The 20,339-nt window shown below is 40.3% G+C and overlaps 1 protein-coding gene across 2 annotated transcripts in view; it reads right to left on the bottom strand.

Annotated features, from left to right (window-relative positions):
• The window catches only part of LOC103480389 (phosphatidylinositol-binding clathrin assembly protein), a 100,774-nt gene that overhangs the window by 51,897 nt on the left and 28,538 nt on the right, over positions 1-20,339 (bottom strand). For both annotated transcript variants that reach the window (XM_008435311.2, XM_008435312.2), the window contains exon 2: positions 19,134-19,276. In XM_008435311.2, the coding sequence (XP_008433533.1) occupies positions 19,134-19,276 (143 nt within the window). The remainder of the gene's footprint in view (positions 1-19,133; positions 19,277-20,339) is intronic.

Below are 20,339 nucleotides of genomic sequence, written 5' to 3'. Positions count from 1 at the left end.
AAAGGTACCTTTAGCTACAAACAAATGGTGAAAATCCCAATCATATCACAGTGGGGATATTCATGGGGGCCACAGCTGGCCACTAAGCTAAAATCCGTGAGTACTTGAGAATCCCTTTAAAAACGCCTATAACTACCTATTTTAATAGTTCAAACCCCAAATATGCATTAATATGAACAATGGAAACAGGCTTGGCACTAGCGCAAAAGCTAACATCTATAGTCTTCCTCAGTTCGGCTCTACAGCCAATCATCAACAAGGAAAATAAGAGTTGCTCTTGGATTGGCTCCTCTGCAAATGCCAGCCAATATGTGACGTCACACTTCCAGGAACTTTGTAGCCGACAGCCATCTTGGTAGGTATCCGTAACCAACTGTCATGACAGTTGCTATGAAGTTGCTATGACAACAATGAACAAGCCACGTTCTCCGTCTTGGGTCGATCCTGACAGCAGTGATTTTGTTGGTATATCTTCATCAATATACATTTCTTATTGTTTGTCTGGAAGCCATGGTCATCTACGCTTATCAAGATGGCGGTTCTGTGGCGCGGATCACTTCTGGTTCACCATCATGTCCAGTGGCATTGAGCCTTCCAAACTGTATTTTCTTTTAGATATCTCAGAAATGCTTCGAGAAAAAGAAAAAAAAAAAACATGAAGGATTTGAATTTGCGTTTGACTAGTTGAGGTTTGTCAACATCATCAATTATAGTTTATCGCTGTAAATCTCCCCCCACACTCATACCCCATGACAACACCGAAAGATATTTTCAAAGTAAACTCAGAATATGAGGCTGCAGCCAAAAGAAATGTAGCTGCTTCATTATTGAACTCTGCCAACGGCTTGGCCTCTGGTGACGAAGCTCTGAGATTTCTCAGCTACTGTTTACCATTCTGGTGAAAGGTATGTCTTTCATTTACATCGACCTTTTTTCTGTATGTATGGATAGACACCAACAAGCCGCCATCCCCTCCACCCCGTCCGTGTCCAGTAAACATTAGTGGTATGAATGTCCTTCACTAGAAATCTGCAGAAATAAAAGAACCTTTTAAAGTTTTTATGCTCTAAGCTAATTAGCAAATGTCAAGGTGCTCAAGAGTGGAGTGGTAGCAACGAACGAGAATCTTACCCGTTTAAATTCTGCATGTTTTAGAGCAAGTTGCCATGGTGATGTTCACATTTAGCTCAGATCACGACTCTGCCCAGATCGAGCTTTACTAAGACATTTACATGGCTGTAGGCTCTGTATTGTTGCTTGTTAAATGACTGTCAAATTGCTGTTTTTTCAAAAAAGAAAAAAAAAATGGGTTCAGCTTTTAAACTGCCACAGCAGCATGCGCTAATGTGCTTTGAATGCTACAAGATTAGTGTGTCAGGACAAACCCCAGTGAGGATGGGTAAGCTTAGAGATGGTCACAGATAAAAAGAAAAACCAGAGAAAAGTCAGAAATATTTAAAAGAAAAACTCGAGACTTCACAAGTTTGGATTTTCTGCCTCTTCTTGTGTGCTGACAGTTCTCTTCCTCATCAAAATCCCCATCCTATCCAACAAGAATCTCTGTTTTTTCCCTTAGCATAGCGCACAAAAGCGGAGGCACTGGGCGCGCACGTACTACGCATGGATGTGGTTAAAAAGGAGAAAATCTATAAAGGAGCACAGAGATGTGGAAGGGAAACGCATAGGGAGACTCAGAAACCCGCTGAGCCCCAGATTATTCAGCAAAGGAGGGGAAGACGCACTTCTGAGAGGAGATTCAGATTTTTTTGAGAAAAGGGGTCTGAGAATAGAAGGGGAGCCAAAGCGGGAGACAAAAACAAGATGTACCGAGTCCTCGGGGTGAGGAGGCTGGGGGAGAAGGAGAAACAGGTCGGCTCGGCTTGTAAAATAATTCATGTTAGCATATTGGAGAACAACCTCATACATTATTGATGCATGAAGATGCCTCTCCTTGCTTCAGCTGTGAAAAAATGCTATACATACAGCAGTGCTGCCAGCATCTAGCTTTTGACCAAATCTGCCTCTTATCCTAATTCTGTTTCAAAACTACACAAGCTGGTAGCTACCATATAAACTAACGTCACCTGTCGGAGGTTATGATGAGGGGAAGGCAAGGCCGTGCCGGAGCAGACCATTTCAGTGCTCAGTGAACTGAGGATAAACTGAGGCGTTCAATCTGAATCTGAATTCTACGGCTGGTTTAYGTTTAGGTCGCCTTCTCGTCTCCAGTCGAACCTGCCGATACCGACTGACCCAATTCTGATTTCTCTTTAAAAAATATTTAAATAAAAGATAACTTAAAATATTTTTCTCTAGCTTTTTGCCCAGTCATTCGCATTCAAAATTATGACAAATGCATCATTTGTCATCACCATGGTGTGCTGTTCTTTCTGCTCTTTACTTGACATCGACTCACCACTGCAGCTCTTACTCTCTTGATGATTAAAGGCTCCAACATACTCGGCTGCACTGCGTGTATTTTGTCAGCCGCACGGACTCCGCGCACACTTTCCGAAGACTGTTTCCTAATCGAGTGTACAGATAGTCTACGTGTCCCGTGACAAATTCCTCCATTTTCCACAATCAGAATGGATTGTAGCAAGTTTGATGAACTAGTTGGGCGCCTAGGAAAAAGTGGCAGTCTGGCTGATTCGCGTCCTTGCAACTGGTTTTTGGTTGCAAGTTGATAAATGGTTCGACTATCAACCTTACAAACTTGGTATTGCATACAAATCAGTTTGATGTGAACACCGTTTAACACAGAGCAGTTTATTGTGCGACACAAAGTACATGGTCGTAAAAATGTACCATTATCAGGAAATGTCTGGTGGACGTCCGTTTTGAGTCCACCTCCAGGATGCGTGGACCTCCACGTATTGTCGTACGCTTTATTGCAGGTGCCATTGCAGGTGCCATTAGGGGCATAACAGTGGTAGCCCAACTTCAACTCCTCATCCTATGTCAGTTATCAGCTATCTTATTGTCCTTAGGAAGCTTATGACTGAATTCAGCTAGTAGCATTAAACACTAGATTCATCCAAGGTATGACTAAAAGGAGGCGGCAAATTGCTTTTCAACTATATGGAGCTAACTGAATTGTTGACATTGCCTAAAAAATTAGGCCAACTCAACCGTTTACAAGTCACTCAACGTTTCCTACATTGAACCACCAAGTGACATCATTACTTATAACTTAACATCCACTGGTCCAATTGGTTCTGTTACAGTGTCCAACAACAGCTGATGGGGTTTTTCCTCCATAACAGGTCTGGTACTTAACCAGAGTTGGTTGTAAAGCTGGTTCTTAGTTGGTTCTACAAAAGAATCAGTTTGGTTTCTACAACTTGATAACCAAATTGGAGTATTGCGTCAATATAAAAGTCCAATCTAAAACTTTGATCCTTCAAATGTTTTTCTATTTTTAGTTTCTGGAGAAAGGTTAAAGCTTAAACTCATTGAAAGGGTATGTCAAAATACACAGCAATAATATAATAGTCCATAAGTCCCTTGCTCCTGAGGTGGTTCTGTCCTCTGGCACAGAGGATGTAGAGTTTACTGGTGTTAAAGCCAGAGAAGTAGCCATGGCAACGAAAAGAACCGTTGTTAATCAAGCGATACCAATTTACAACTGGAACCGGTTTGGTAGAAAAACTGCCAATGGCAACACCATGGGGTTGAGGTCGACTCGCTTTACGAGTGTCTTGTTAAAAGAACGTACCTCAACACATTTTATAAATTTTTTATGTTCTGCTACTTGTTCTAATGAAATATTTTTCTATAATCCTTTTATCCCTGAAAGCGGCAATACATTTTACATCCAAGCTTAAGTCCAACATCTACCCTAAAAATCTGATCTAGCTCAGTTTGAGGATTCTTTCATCTCTGCTCCCTTTAGATAAGAAAAAAGAAAAAGTCCAAGATATACGTAAACATGACTGTACCCTGTGAAGCCTGCTGACATCATGTTGGATAATAAAAAGGGAAGCTCAAACAGTTACTGCTCAACTCTCTTTGGACCTGCCACTGTGTACGCAGAGTCAATGAACAACCACCAGCACAGGAATTATTGATCTTGGCAGAGAAAATTTCTCTCTGCTTTCAAAGCGGGCCCACACGCCTAGAAGTTATGAGATTCCCTGTCTTGGTTAACAATACTTCAGCTGAATGAAAAGGCAGTCTGGATCTTATCGTGGAGGGCTAAAAATAATCCCCGCTAACAAATGAAAGGAGACAAAACGGTCACGGGCCTGTTTACATGGAACGGGGATGCGCCAGAAAGGGAGACTCATGCCCTAACGGGGGGTCAGAGAGTCCACAGGCAAATTATTTGTGTCCACAGTCCAAACAGTGCCCGCATGAACTAAATCACCAGAATCTACTGTAATAGACTTCTACTAAAGTGTGGTGACTCACGTAAGAAGAATGAGTCGTGACAAGGCCGCGCTGAATGAAACCAGCCCTTGTGCAAATACAGACGCACACAAACATAACACAACCGTGCGCACGAGGCCACAGGTATGCGGGAAGGTAGAACCAAATATGTACACACAAGCTGGTGTTTTACTCGTCTAAATCCAGCCTGGGATTGTTCCACTTCCTCCTCCTCCTCCCTCACGCCTTCTTCCTCATTTCTACTCTCTCTTACGCAATCAACCGTTTAGCTTCTGAATCCGATCAAAGTGTGAAGGAAGCGGTTGCGATGTGAAGCTGGATGGGTGCTGAGGACAATGGGATTAAGGATGAACGTCTATATTTAAACATTATGAGGAGTGCGCACAGGCTGCTGCAGCGAAACGTTTCCGCGTGTGGTTCAGAGCCCAGAAGGTGATGAGGCTAATGGTGTGTAGGCTGCAGCCCTCCAGGGAGTTGCTGCATCTTGCCGGTGAATGAGTCTGTCTGCTGGGTCAGGAATGTGGCCACATGAGTCATTCGAAACCTGTACACGTTTTTTTTCCCTCTTTTCTTTTGTCCTAGTCCAGTTTGGTTGTGCACCACCATGACCACATTGTTTTACCTCTACACAGTAACCATAAACTACAGCAGTCACAGAGTCAGGGAGCAAGACTCGATTAAAGTCTGATCCCGTGTAACAGAGATTTGATTTACCAAAACAGTCCCCATAGTTTTTAAAGTAATTTTATTAAAAAAAAAAATTAAAAAAAAAAAGTAAATAAAGTTCTGAAAAAAGTCCAGCACAGTCCTAATGATGTTTTTATTTTTATAGAAAGGACCATCTTTAAGTGCTTCAGTACTTTAGGACTGCACCCAAGAAATTAAATAATTATTAGATGAATTAATCAAAAACTACATGTTTCTGTTGTCTGCTAAGCTTATAGAGATACATTTTTCATCAGCGAAGACAGAGTATCTGCGTAGCATAGAATGAGAATAAGCAATATAAATCCTGGCTGCAACATTTCAGTAGGACTTATGTAATTTTGTAACATAAGAGCATGTGTGAGATTTATATGGTGAATCAGTTAAACTTATTTAATTTGTGTCATGATTTATCACCATTTCTATCTCACTTTCGTTGAAGTGCTTCATTGAATCATATAGATCTAGTTGCAGTTCAAAGTGTCTCACTATTATCGAACCAGAACATCTACACTTTATACTCAATCATGCAACTTGGTTGAAGAAAATGTTTTAGTTTTATTTCTATGCTTTACAGAACGGGGTATCTAAATGAGATTCTGTTCTAAGGTCACTGAAGTGTGATTTTTTTTCATCCTCTACATGAAATCTCATTTTTATTGCCATATAATTAACCAAACCACAACAGCAGCAACAATAAGAGCATGCTAGTTTTTTACCCTTTCACCTTGTGGTTACATTGCATCACAGATATTCACTCACTCTAGATTTCAAATATTGGGGCTCTGTAGTGATATTCATCTGTAAATGCCTACAACTAGGGTCCTGCTCCGAAGCAGGAGCCTAAAAAGCAGCGCCAGCCCCGTAAAAACGCCGGTGGAAACGCTCGGAAAGCGAGCAAAGCGGAGCCGAGCCGGGCCAGGCCGAGTCGAGCTGGTGGAAAAGGGGCATAAGTGCTCTGCAGTGGTTTAGCTTAACAACGGTGCTCTCCATGGTTGGGCTGGGCAATAAAGTCCATGAATACAGAGTATCGCACTATTAAATCTATTCATATCTGGTTCAGCTCTACTACCTTCGAAGAACTAGATTGCTCTTTTACAGTCATGCCATTAAGTCACTGTAACTACCACATCTAAAATATAATTTCAGAGTCATTCCAGTGTTTTGAAGCATTATGTGGAGGACGGCTGTGGAGAGAGAGAGAAAAAAAAAGAAAAGACGATTCATCTATACCGGCTCCAGAGCAGATGTGGAACCACTTCATTGGCTCTTGTTTGAAACGGAGTACTCTCCAAGTCTCAGTTGGCTTGGACACGTTCCACATTTCTACCTCAAGGCTCTGACATAACGGCATTTATAGCTCTAGCGCAGCAACTGTTCACTAGAGTTGCTTTCTCTCGGCAGCGTCAAGAATTTGGAACTTCAGCTGCTTTTCAAGAAACAAACAACTTTGTATGACATGGCTACTTAGCAGAAGAAACCTAAATGGTTCCTGTACTGGTTCAAAGAGTGACCCAGTTTGTGAACCACAATACTGCTGGTTATGAAATTGCATTTGTTGCAGTTTCAGCTTGCAGCAGCATATCCCAATCAAAACGTTATCTTTTAGGCGTTTTACGTATTTTTAGGTAGCGAGTCACACTCCACAACATTCTTTGTTGATGCGATGAATATGCTTGCCCCGTTTGAACTTCTGAGCTGAAAAATATTTGTTTGTTTCAATAAATATTATGATATCCTACAAAGAAACCTGCCAGTTTTGGCAATTAACCACAAAATGAATACAGTGGTACAGTAGATTTAAGGGTTTGGGTTCAATTATGGATACTAGCGCTACCCACAGAGCTAATTAGTGTTCTTCTAATTAAACCTGACACTTGAGGACAGCCTTGAAGAGCAACATCTGACAAGTAGAGCCTACAACTACAAAAAAAAAGAAAAAAAAAAGACATGAAACGAAGAGCACCTTAAGGGGAAAATCACCCCCATAGCTTCTGAAATAGAATTCATACTGCCCTATATGACTGGAAACATTCCACATTCTGTGGATTAGTCCAAGCGTCATTATTAATTCACTGGCAGCACCGGCCCCCTGCCTGCCACAGCAGGGTTCACTGCGGGAGAAGTAAAGATATGGAAAATAAGAAGCAGCGAGAATGTTTCCTGTCAGAGATAGAGGGATAAGTGAAAGGTGTTGGATAAAACCAAAACGGATCAACCGAGAGTGAAGTATTTAAGCGGGGGGAAAAAAATGACACTATTAAGTCGTTTTTAAAGAAAAATACGTCTGGGTCTGTGACTGGGTTTTCACAGTCACAGACTGTGAAAGAGTTGGGAGAGTTGCATCCCTGTTTCAAATAGGGATGCAACTAACAATTATTTTAGTAATTGATTGTTCGGATGATTAATCAATTTTTTTTCTTCAGGTTTTTCATTTAACCACTGAAGCCTTTTTTTTTAAACAAGATTAGAATTACATTGATAGATGCAAATAAATAATTCAGCTCCCTTTTTAAGTAAGAATAATTGGTTAATTTTTGCATCAACTGTTTAATGATTGGACAACAAAATTATTTGTTTTAAAGAGTTTTTTTTTTTTTAAAGAATTTAAATTAGATTAAGCTCAAATTATTCCACTTGAGGAATTTTGGTAAGAAGGCTTTTTGATTATTAGCCTAAATGCAAAAAGTATACATCTTTGTACAGTTTTGGTCTAATTACAGCTCTGATGGTGTTATCCTTTCAGGAAATGCACATTTTCAGAGTCTGTATACCGTTACTAAATTAGTTGGAGATTATTTCAATAATTGATTTATCACGATTAATTGTTTCAACCCTAGTCTAAAAATTGCATTTGTAGTCTGTAACATAATAAAACAGCAGCTGCTTTTAGGAATCTGGGATTGCAGTGCTCATTACTCCAGTCACAAGCACAACTTTTTTTACAAAATCCAAACTTTGACATTCGTTCCTCTGTCAATATTATGCACCATTTTTCTTCCACTACACAATTATTCACTACTCTGGTTTGGTCCATCACATAAAATACGTTGAAGTTTGTGACGATAAGGTTACAAAATATGACAAGGTTCAGGAGGCATGAGTTCTCTGCACTAGAAATTGTCCATTTTGAGAAGCGAATGCAAAACCAGTACGCAGGCCCCTCTGACTGGGAGAATCTGTGTTTGGCTTGTAGGACCCAGCAGGCTGGTGGCCTTTAGCGCCTGCTGAGCTCAGTGGGAAAAGAACAAAAAAAAGTTTTATTCCATCATTGATGGATGTTATGTGTTTTCTTGCTTATGTGGATTTTTTTAGAATGTCTCAATTGATGAAGTTTTCACTTCGTAAAGACAGGATATTCTGAAGTTAAACAGCAGGTATCTTGATGCACATCCTTCATCCATCTTCTCCTGTGCTGCTAATCGTTTCCGTTTGTGTTCCAGCAGTGGACGTAAATCACGTGTGCGACGACACCGTTTAAGCTTTTCCCAATTACCATCGGCGACCGCCGCCAAGGGTCACTGTGACCTCCTTGAACGGCGGCTCGAGCAAACAACGTCCTCCTTTGGCCGGGAGCGCCTGAGTCAGCACTTTCTACACCTTTTTATTCCCTCCTTGCGTTCTTCCACTCGGACGCCTACAAAACGCACAATTTTCATTTTAATCTGTCCCTCTGCCTGTGCCCCCAATCGCTTTCCTTCCCACTCCCCCCCCAAAAAAAAGGTGCAGAGGGAGTGTGGCGATGACGTTGCTCCTGTGACGTCAATGAAACAAATGGGCTGCAACTTTCACAGCGACCAGTGTTGTGCCCAAGCAAGCTCTGCCTGAATTCACTTCTTTTCCTCCCCACCCCCCGGTCCGCGGAAACATTTCGTGGGACAAGAAAGAAAAGCGTCGCGTCCTGCCGTTGTCAGCGGTTTTGCCGGTGTCCTAGCCCGACGTGCCAGTCTCCCCTTGTGTCCTGAATGACATCCCACCCTCCGTCTCGCTCGCCGCCTTTTCCAGCCTGAGGTTTCGATGTAAAGAACCACAGCTCTCTATCTTGATTCCTTATGCACAGAGTCGCAATCAATCACACTGTAATTTCCCCCCTCTGGCACTTAGAACTGCTCTGCACACAGGAAGAAAAGGATGATGAGTAGTAGTTTTTTTTTTCAGCATGCCCTTGAAAACAAACTCATTAAAAAAAAAAAAAAAAGATTTTACAGCATTGTGGGAGAGGGTACATTAAGGTCTGGGGAAGATTTAGGCAGTCTCTAAGCAAAGTGAGAAAAAAAATAAAGCTGTGAAGGTTTCTCTTCACGTGAGAGCTTAGAAAGAAGCCTGAAATGTTATTCCTTTGGGATCAGCTGGAAATTAAGGTGTTGATAAAAACCGAAGGCTTAAGTAAAGGCCGAGCTGTTGATTGTCAATGATCGATGTGGAAGTGTTGTGTTTTTGTGTTGGCTACAGCTTGGAGGTCTCAGAGAAAAGTCCCTTTATGATGCTTTCGGTTAAGGCGCCATCACTCTTCACCTTAAAAGGGCAGATCAATGCTAAAAAGTAGTTAAATAATTTTTGCACTTCCATTTGGCTTTTTAAGACTTCTACAAACAACCCAAATGCTTGGGTTGTTTTTTTTTTTGGCAAAAAGTGAATATTTTTCGGTGTCTGGAAAACGAAGCATTTAAAAAAAACCTCTTGATTGTTAAGTAACAACCTACGGGCACTGCACCGTTACCTAGCAACCCAAATTGAGCTCCAGGATATTTGGTCAGCTGGTTATCCCACCAATGCCTGCTGGAGAAGACAAATGCTTTGTTGTCGACTTACCATCCTGAAACTTCTTGATGCATTCTTGTTGGTTGTGCAGGAGGCTCTACTAATGCTTATCAAAGATGTACAGTTGTATAACTGTAGGAGGGGGGCGTGGCCAGCTGCAGTTTAACTGGATTTAAAGTGACAACAGACCCTAAAACAACTCATTTTGAATGAAGCTTTAAGTGTGTATGGCAAGCCATCTTAAGATATAATCAGAAACATTCCCATCTCTTAATTTCTATTTGAAACATGAGTTTTGTTTCAAGTTTCTGCTAGTAAGAATTTTAGTTTTAAAAAGATTTTATTTTTTAGATGGATGCAATGAAAACAGCTGTTTGTTTTGGAAAGGAAGAATGTTTTTTTTCTGGATTTTTGAAATTTGCATTATTACTGGGAAGAATGGATTTATAAATATGTAGTTAACTCGTCTTCTTCCTTCTTTCAGTCTCTCCCCCATCTTAAAACCCAGTCTGTGGGATTAAGAAAAATATTTCCAAACAGAAGCGACAATCAGAATAATTTAGTAAACGGTCTTGCCATACCCTAGATGGCAATCGCATAACCTTGTTGCTCCTGAGACAAAAGCAGCAGTAAAGAAAGTAGAGAAAGAGGTACAGAGAATGATTTGTCAGTAATTATTTAAAAGTTTTTATATCAAATACATGTTCACATAGGTCACTTCCATCAGAACTTTTTATCCTGAGATAGAATTAAGTAAAAGTTAAGGTGCAATAATACCCAAACATTTACTTTTATTGTTGTGAATCTATACCCACAGTTTTATTACTGAATTATGACTAAAATTAGATCTGATTGGATTAAATCTCCCTCCAATAATTCAACTCATTCTGCATGATTTTTTATTTGGTCTTTTTATTGGGGGGGAATACATTTTGTGCTTTTAAGCCTTAAATAAGTATTTGAAAATAACATCGACCTGAACACGACCCGATTCCCTCGTCTTCCAGCACTTATCTCCAGTACCGTTTTAAACGGCATCTTTATGGCTGCTGTACTTTCTGATTTTCCATTTGCCATTAGTTCCTCTCGGCCTCTCTGGGGGCCCCGTTCAGATCTCGGTCCTCGGACCGCCGGACGGTCCCCGGTGGTCGGGTCCAGACGGCTCCCTGGGGGGAAGCCAGAAAAGCAGCGTGGCTGGAAAATGGCTCTGGCAGTCATTGTTTGGAGTTTCCTGCTGGATTGTTTTTGGTACATACTGGTCTTTAATTAAAAAAAAAAAAAAAAAAACGTTTTGAAAGGAGAGGAACAAGCTGACAAACGATAAGAACTGGCACAAAGGCGAGACAGGGAGTCGGGTCAAGGCTCTCATCGCAACGCCTCCATGTAGTTATTGGACAATTTAAACTTCAGCCGTTAGTTCGTGTGGAAAGATCAAATTAATCCGTCTGTCGAAAACTCCAAGGAGTTAAACGCGATAATTGATCCGTCAGCAGCGTTCTTGTGAGATTGCAGCAGAAAAGAAGGTTTATAGCAACACAAAAGTAAAATTGCCATCAAAGATATCGACCGAGTCGTCCCAGTGGGGAATTACACGACAGAGAGAAGGGGTAGGGGGGGAATTGCAGGTGAAAAACTAAATGAGCATCAATACCTGCTGCACACAGCCACTAAAAACTCTCCGTTACTCCAATCACCGTCCGAAAACCTTTTAACGAATATGGCATCCAAGGCAAAGACGGGATATTAAAACTTAATTCACCTGCTATTTGCTCTGAATGGCAAATCCCCATGTTCTATTTTTTTTTTTTTTTTCAAAGCCCACAGCTGAATACATTAGAGAGGACACGAGCTGGAAACTGGATGCATTTAAAGCAGCTGCGTAGTCCAAGCAGGAGAGAAAGCAGCACATGGTGCTTTGCACAGGTATTCATAGGCGTTTCATTTTTCAGGTTTTGTCACAATACAACCCAAAAACTTTCATGAATGGGAATTAATGTGATAGACGGCCACAAAGCACTGAAGAATAGTGAAATGGATGGGAGCTAGAAGGTCACCATCATATGGATTTCTTTTAAATAATCAGATAAGTGTGGCATGCATTTATAATCAGTCTCCCTGCATTTCTGGGCGTTGCAAACCTACAGACTGAAACTTATGCCCATTCACCTTTTCAAAAATTGCTCCGTCAGATCCGACGAAGAGCGCCTGTAACAGCGTCTATTCAGGTTTCATGACCTCAGATTTAGGACTTTTTAAAACCTTGTTAAGACTATTATGAATCAAATTTAAGACTGATATCACAACCCGCCCATGTTCCTTAAAGGTGACTGCTTTCACTCTAATTTGTGCTCTTCTTCCTTGTCACATATTCTTGAGTCAGTTCTTTTAACCGTTTCCTTCATCCCTGGAAGCCCTGTGAGTATTTATAAGTCTTAGGAAAAGGAAGTGAATCTCAAACTTTTGGTTATGTGACTTCAGGAAGTAACCAAGTAAAAGTCTTTACTGTTGGACTGGGTTTCTGCACGTTTTACCAATTCAATGTTAAGACTTTTTCAGACCACTTAGCAATAACATTTAAGAGCTGCATCATGGCAGAAATGTACATAGGAAAATTGCATATTTTACATAGTTATGTCAGGTTTTCTAGCACAGATTGAAAGTCGCATCGCACATAAAATATATTCACAAAAAATTTATAAATTTACATTTTAGGCATGACAAAAAAAAAGCAAGATAGCTATCTAGCAGTAGCCGCAATCACCTCAAGTCACAGAACGCAGTGATTGACTCCAATGTTTTCCCGACAGAAAAGTTCCATGATAAAAAAACTACATAAACGAGATCAGAATAGCTCTGTCACAACAAAATTTAAGACCTTAAATTTTGACATATTTACGGCTAAATTTACATTTTTATGAATTTAAGACTTCTTGAAGATGCATGCACCTCCTGGTTGGAAAAACCCAGTGCTTTGCTTCATCATCCACGATAAGCCGTCTGTGGCCTACATGACGACTTTTCTTCGTTAAAATGAACTCTACTTCCATTAGAGTTGACCAGACAGAGCTCTGGGCCACGTTTTGTTCAACAAATCGCCACCTTAAGGGAAATATAAAGTCTATTGACCCCAATTCCCAGGGTCTGCAGTTTGGAAATGTTACTGCCGGGCTTCTTTTCCCTCCGCCTCGACAATAATGGATGCTCTGACTGCGAGGGAGCACGGGTCCCCGGGCCCCCTGAGCCTCGGTCAGCACCACCGTCCTGACAGGCTTGATGGGAACATGCCACGGCCTGAATCATCACTTACCGGCCTCTGAAACAGAAACCAGCCGCAGCATACCGAGGCTGCGAGATTTTCTCAATTACTGCACTGCACACATAGTTAGCTCCTACATTTAATAAGTGCAGCAGCAGTGCATCGGTGATGAAATACTGCATTTTAAATGTGCGTGGCAGCTGAATTATTAATGCTTACATGGCCTCTTGCCTTTAATTTGTAGAACAAGATTATAGAACTGCCCAATATACGTTTGGTATTCAAAGATTTGCCTTATCTACCTTCAACAGGCCAAGTGAAATAATAACCCGTATTGAACAATGCAGCAGTTTGAGCTGCGAATGGGAATATTTGACGCGTTGCTTTAAATTCGCCAGCCTGCAGCGGTAATAAATCAAAAAATAAATGGTAAACAATAAATCTAGATTAAGAGAAAAGGATCCCAACGGGTTTTCTTAAATAAAGCAGATTAGTAATCATCTATCACAGCTCAATCAGCGCAGTAAGACTCTGCGATTATCAGCTGCTGGGGTGCTGAACGCCGAAGAAGGCAATTAGCGTAGCGCCGCAATCAGTGTGGAGGCACAGTGTGACACAGAATCAAAAGGTTCAATCTGCAGCGATGATTCGGAGAGAAATCAGCCGACAGTTCGGGAATACCTCTCAGCCACTTCCTGATGTGCTGCAGTGACCTACTTAGCATGATTTCATTTATCTTAAAAAAAAAAAAAAAAAAAAAAAAAACGGTTGCAGGAATTTCCAGAGTCTGAGCAATCCTTTTCTGGGATAGAGGGACGACAACGACGCCATGATTGTGGGAACCATGGCTTATCTATCCGTCATCATTCAAAGGCTCTGCTTGGTCTCAGAGCACGAACACAACATCTGAGACGAAAGTAAAAAAAAAAATAAAAAAATTTAAAAGCAGTGGCTGTTTTGGCGCTCGGTTGGATCAGCTGCAACAATCTCACACTCGGCTCTTCCTCTTTTCAGAGAAAATTTATGTTAACGCAATAAAACGGAGAGACATCAAAAGGAAGCGTTATGCAACGTGGACTGGAGCGGACCCCCGTCTAAAAAAGGGAAGGAATGCTTCTCCAAATTGGAGGAAATTAAAAGGAATGCGCTTGGCGGGGCGTGTCGGCGTTACGGGGCTCTGCTTGCTTAAGTGTGGCAACTTCACTCACGTTGGGGTTTGTCCCGTTTTTGTTTGTGGTCTTCACGAGAGCAGAGTTGTTTTTGTTTTATAGTTTGTGATTAAGATCTCTTATCAGACAGAGGGGGTTGTTAGGATTACGTAATGTTTGCGCTTGTAACAACTTCTGGTTTTCAGCAGGCTGGCACACAACGAAACGGAGAGCTGTGGCGTGTCCGCACCCACTCTTTGGGGACACCGACCGACATCAGATTGAAATTAAAATATACAACAAATCCAAATGGGGAAGAGAAGGGAGGAAAAAAAAGTCCCAGAACTAAAGTTACTTAAAATCCCAGTCAGTATCTCCTTTCTCTTTTCCTTTTCACTTCGCTTTGCGGGCCTGTTCTGTAATGATGTCCGGAACGTAGAGGAGGTGGTTCGGCTCAGCCTTGAGCTCCAAACACAAACTTATCAAGCTGATCTGATGATGCTCTGCAAGGTCTGCCGCCATCGTCGAAAGGAAGCTGGAGGCCAAACGCATCAAACCGAATAGACTGCAGCCTGTACAAGAACTGGACCATACTGAAGTCGGTCGTAAGGTTAAAATGACAAAAATAAGTTTTCAAATAAAAAAAATTAAAAATAAATAATTTAATCATGAGTTATTTCCAATTAGAGGCTCATAAATAACACAGTTGAGCGTGTTGATCGTCACTGTTGACGATCATTAAAGCAAGGTTTTTACACCAGGTTTTAAAGAGTTAATATTTCAAATCTTCTAAACTTTATTGTACTGCTCCTACAGCTGCACACTGCCGGTCAGCTGGCTCCTGAAGCGCTACACTCTTCTCTCAATCACAAGATTAGTATGAGTGGAAGTATTTTCAACCTCAAATTGACTGGCGAAAACGCACCGATTTAGAGAAGGTCCATTCACATGTTTGCAAATCCCAGGCTCGATTATTGTAATAAACTTCACATTATCTTGGACTTCATGTTTATGACGTCCCTCAGTCTCAACGACGACTTCAACCCGCCCTTCTTTTCGTTGGCGCCCTGTCCATTTTGGAATTGATCTTAAAGTCTTACCGTTTGATTTTAAAGCTCTTAACGGCCTTGCCCCACCAGATTTATGTGACCTTTTAAGTCTTCCTGTATATGAGCGATCCCTGAGGTCATCAAATCAACTTTTATTAGATGTCCCAAGAACAATGCTGAAGCTTTGGGATGAGAAGCTGGCAACACCAGGACTCTGGAACAAACTCCCTCCAGACCGTCGCACCACCTCTGACTAAACTTTAAGACTAAACTGAAGACTTATTTCTTTAGACAGGCTTTTAAGGCCATGTAACGTAGTAGCATTTTCCCCTAATTTTTATTGTTGTTTTCTTAGCATGTTAGGCACTTAAAAAAAACTGACAGCTACAGAAATTTAATTGAATTTTTTTATGTATGTATGTGTGTGAAAACTATGGATAAAGGATCCTTATATCTGTGAAAAATAAATGTTGGATCATTTATACACAGGATTACTTGTTGCGTTGCCGCATTAAAATGCAGCAGAAAAAACTACGGAGGATGATAACTAAATATTTTTGTAAAATGTCTACTGAATTTACTAACAGGAAAGAGTAAAATGTGCTCACTATTAAAAAATGTCTTGTTTTTCTGCTCTCTGCAGATTAATGCGTGGAAGAGTGGCGAGCTACAGAAAGCTAATTTATTAGAAATGTCTCCTTGCCCTAGCCTTACTGAAAGACCTTTTAATTCAACCAACAGTCATGCTAACATTTGCAGCGTATTGCTAACATTTGCTTCATAAAGCAACATCTTAGTGCTAGATTTTATTTTGTGCTGCGGGACAAAGTTCCTGAATTAGTTTGTTTTTAAACAGATATAGTAATCCCTCTAAATATTTTTGTTTTTCCTAATTAAGGCATGATTCACAGGTGACTAACGGCTAACAGCAACATAATTGGAAAAGGGACTTTTTGTCTGCTCACCATATAAAATTTAAACTTTAAGTGGTTTTGAAATTGACTTTTTAAGCTACCAGCCCATGCCTAGGTGTGCAATTCATTGGCACCTATTTTACATACCAGTTTTTAAGTACAAAAGCAACACAAATCTGAATTAAAGCTTATGTCTGTTGACATGATCTGAAAAAGAACTGGTTTGTTTGGCGATTATATCTTTGTATTATTGCTTTACATCTTGTGGAAAAGGCAAATGGGTCTAAATTTAAATCTGCACCAGATAAATAATCATAACTTCAACCCAATTCAGCTATAAAACACTCAACACCAGATCTGATAGCTGCCTATACCAAGTTATTTTTTTATTATTATTTTTGTGCATAGTTTATAGTTCATTTTTATCAATTTACTTTGCAGGAGTTTCCCAGAAATGAGCCTGGTGATGAAAGCCTCATCAGTAAAAACTACCGCAGTAGGTCTGAGCAATGAGCTCAACTTCAGTGACATCACTTTGTTGTGGGCCGATTCCTAATCCCAAAAGGGGAATTTTTCGATACAGTAATCCACCAAAAGCAGAAGAAAGGATGTATTAATATGAACGGCCAATCGCCAGGCTTGATCCAGTGGTTTTATATTCAGTGAGTCACACTGTCAGAATAGAAATCTTCTGCACAATGGGCTTCCTTTAAAGGAGATAGTCGGACATTCAGAGGAATCTAATTATGTCTATTTTCCAGCAAAAATCTTATTTGAAAAAGCCACCATGCTGACAAGCTAGCACAGGCTGATCCAGATAAACGCAATGAAGTCCAAACAGATCAAAGAATATCTGCAGCTTACCAAAACCGGAATGCTTTACGTCTCCAAAACCTTCCGTTTTTTTATTTTATTTTTTTAGTTAATCCATTCACTCTGTGCTTGGAAAATACTGCTCTACTTCCAAATTTATATTCATGTCTGCAGTAGCACTTAATGGTTTTTGTAAAATCCCCTCATTCCATAATGAATAAGGAAAACAAAAGAAGCAGGTGTGTGATGTTTGTGACTGTTCGCTGTTATTCCACTTGCTGAATCCAGCAGGTGGTTCACGATAACCGCTGAAAAGCACGACTGTGTTTGGTCTGTCTGGGTGAAACGGCGTGTCGCAGTGACAACAGCATTTAGACAAAGCGGCGTCGAGCTTCCACTGCTGTTTTCACAGAGACGTAGTACTATAACGCCACGAATTCATCTGAATATTAAAGTTGACATTACGTAAAGACACGACGTGCGAAACCTGTTGTCTCTCAAGGGGAACGGTTTGAATAATTAACTGGCTGCAAACTTGAAGTTCACTAAAAATGCAAACTGGAATATGTAATGTGAAGATCTGCTTTAATAAATTAGAAAATAATTTTAAAAAATGCAAATATCTCCTTTACGGGCTGTATTTAGGGGTAAAGAACAAGAGACTTTGTTTATAAGTTTAATAACTTTTCAGGAAAAAACAAAAACAGTTTAAAATATCGGCATCTCTCAAAATTGGTAGTTCAGGCTTTTTTTTTTTATTTAAAAAATATCAGTACCAGTGATCGGCCAGAACTCTGCAATCGGTGCACCCGTAGTTCTACTGGATTTTATTTAAGCTAGGGCAGAAACAATAAGTCATATTATTCATGATTAATCAGTTAGTGGCATATCAACTAATTTAGCGATTAATTGTAAACAGGAGCATAAAGATTCAAAAACACGCCATTTTGCAAAAAAAAGAAAGAAAAAAGACAGCAGTGCTTAAGGCTAAACTGTACAAAAGAAATAATTTGTTACAAAAGATAAAAAATACACAAAAATAAATGTCATGTTCTTGCATTTCAGGCAGAAATTTTTTTTCATTTTTTTTATTAAAAAGGAATTGCATTTGTTTATTTGCATTTTGGTGCATTTCTCATATTGAATAAAAAAAGCTTTAGTTAAATGATTACACGATTAATCCATTAATTGTCACAAATAATCAATAGAATAATTGAATATTGAAATAATTGTTCGTCGCCGTGTTAGTTGCGTTGGTCTGTCGCCTAAAACAAAAAGTTTGTGATTGCAACCAGAGAAGCATCGATATGAAAATTTGGGCCAATATCAACATCCGATATTAAAGTAGCCGTTTTGGACAGAAACCAATATTTACAGAAGTTGCGTGTATTTTTCACAACCGTTTCGACACAGTCAGGGTTAAACAAAAGTGAAGAGAAACAGATGACAAAAAGATAAATAAATATTGGTTGTTTATACCGGCAGAGATTTATCTGATCGATATGTTAAAAGCCAACTAATATCAGGTAAAATCGATGTCGGTGCCGTGCATTCATAGTTGCAACCAGACAAAATAAATTGCTCAACAGGCGTGAAGACTTTCTCTACGCACTGCAGAGTAAGGAAGACAAATAAGGACAGACCATGTAGCTGAATTTTTATGCCAGATTACAGAAAGGGCGACGGGTCCGTCTATCTTTCCAGCAGTGTTTTTTTTTCTGAAGCTAATTCGCTTGATTATTCATTTGCTTCCATCCCCGTCTCCTCATCTTGCCGTTAGCTCGCACTGAGCCAATTAATTTCTGCGCACTCCGGAGCCGTTTCAATCACTCCGAGCTTTGTGTCCGTCGCGCGAGTCCTTGGTTCCTCCGTGTGCCGTCTCGATCCCACACACGTCGGCTTTCCTTCTGATCAAACCAACGACGCGGACATGAATAAAACATCCTAATGCGTTTGTATTTACGAACATGCCAGACAGAGTTGAGTAATAACGCTGCTTATTGATGTAGCCTGCACAGACGGCCCTGGAGGGGTTTTTGTGTGTGTGTGTGTGTGTGTGTGTGTGTGTGTGTGTGTGTGTGTGTGTGTCCCATACCTCGTTGCCGTACATCATGAGGTGGTGGGTGGTAATGAGGGCTTTGAAGACCACCACCCAGCTTGAGTTAGCTGTTCTCTCGAAAAGAGTGTCTGCCAGCTGGGGAATGTTCACGTTCATCTCATTGGTGCAGTGGATCAGATCTGCAGCACAGACACACACACAAGCAAAACAAGTTGGTTAAAAGCAACAATACAAACCTGCAAGAAAAAACAAAATCAAATTAAATTTCAACTTTAGAAAGACGGCAAGTGAGGGGAAAAAAAAAAAGAACTCCTGACTTTCCATTCTCTGGAGAAGTGTTAAGAGAAGTTCAAGTGTCAGTCATTTACAGACCAGGGAGGGAAAATTCAACTTCGGGGTCCAGAAATGTCAATCTATAAAAACCAGCAGCTCCAGACATCCGAGCCAGACAGTGCGCTATAAGATCCTAGAATGTTCCAACACTGACAGGTACCTGTTGCAGAGTGTCTGTGATCTTTAGGACTTTTATGATGTTTCTCTACTATTAAAACCATATAGGTTTCTTATTATTGTATTTTTAAAAGCCTTGGATCAGATTCTGATAAGACCGTTTGCAATTTCCTGAAAAACAAAGTTTTAATTCTTCCACCTGAATGAGGAGGCCAATAAAATCCTGGGGATATTCTCCTCTCTATTTTATGTCTACACATTAAAGCAACTTCTAACACTATAACATCTAATATACATGTATGGAGCATAAAGAGAGGAACTGCTTGTTGTGGGTAATCAAACTTTTTTCAGCTTTACTGACCCTGACGAGCAACGATTCAGTCAGAAACCCAAAGAAAAAGATCAAACCTGAGCAATATTAGGTCATAACAATTACACTCTTCAGTGTGGAAGTGATTTCTGAGTGAAGACGACTCAAAATTAGCTATTTTCAGTGACAGTGTGGTGCTTCAAATTATATAAGAGGAAGACAAAAGCAGAAACTTTTAGATTAGATAAAGCAATATTAGCTAACGTGCTGAAGGTTGAGTAAAGTAGTATTGGCTAACCTCTCGAATGTTAGCTAATTTTGGTTTAGCAAACCTTCAGCATGTTTTGTAGAGTATTAGTTAACATGCTAACAGTTAGCTAAAGTAGTATTAACAAACCTGCTGAAGGTTAGCTCCATTTTTTAGCCATTTAGCTCAGTTCTGCAACATAAGACCCATAAATCACTGTGCATCTAACATGTAT

The sequence above is a fragment of the Poecilia reticulata genome, linkage group LG18 (genome assembly GCF_000633615.1).
Source record: "Poecilia reticulata strain Guanapo linkage group LG18, Guppy_female_1.0+MT, whole genome shotgun sequence".
NCBI classification, from domain to species: Eukaryota; Metazoa; Chordata; class Actinopteri; order Cyprinodontiformes; family Poeciliidae; genus Poecilia; species Poecilia reticulata.
This window is presented reverse-complemented; position numbering and strand designations above follow the sequence as displayed.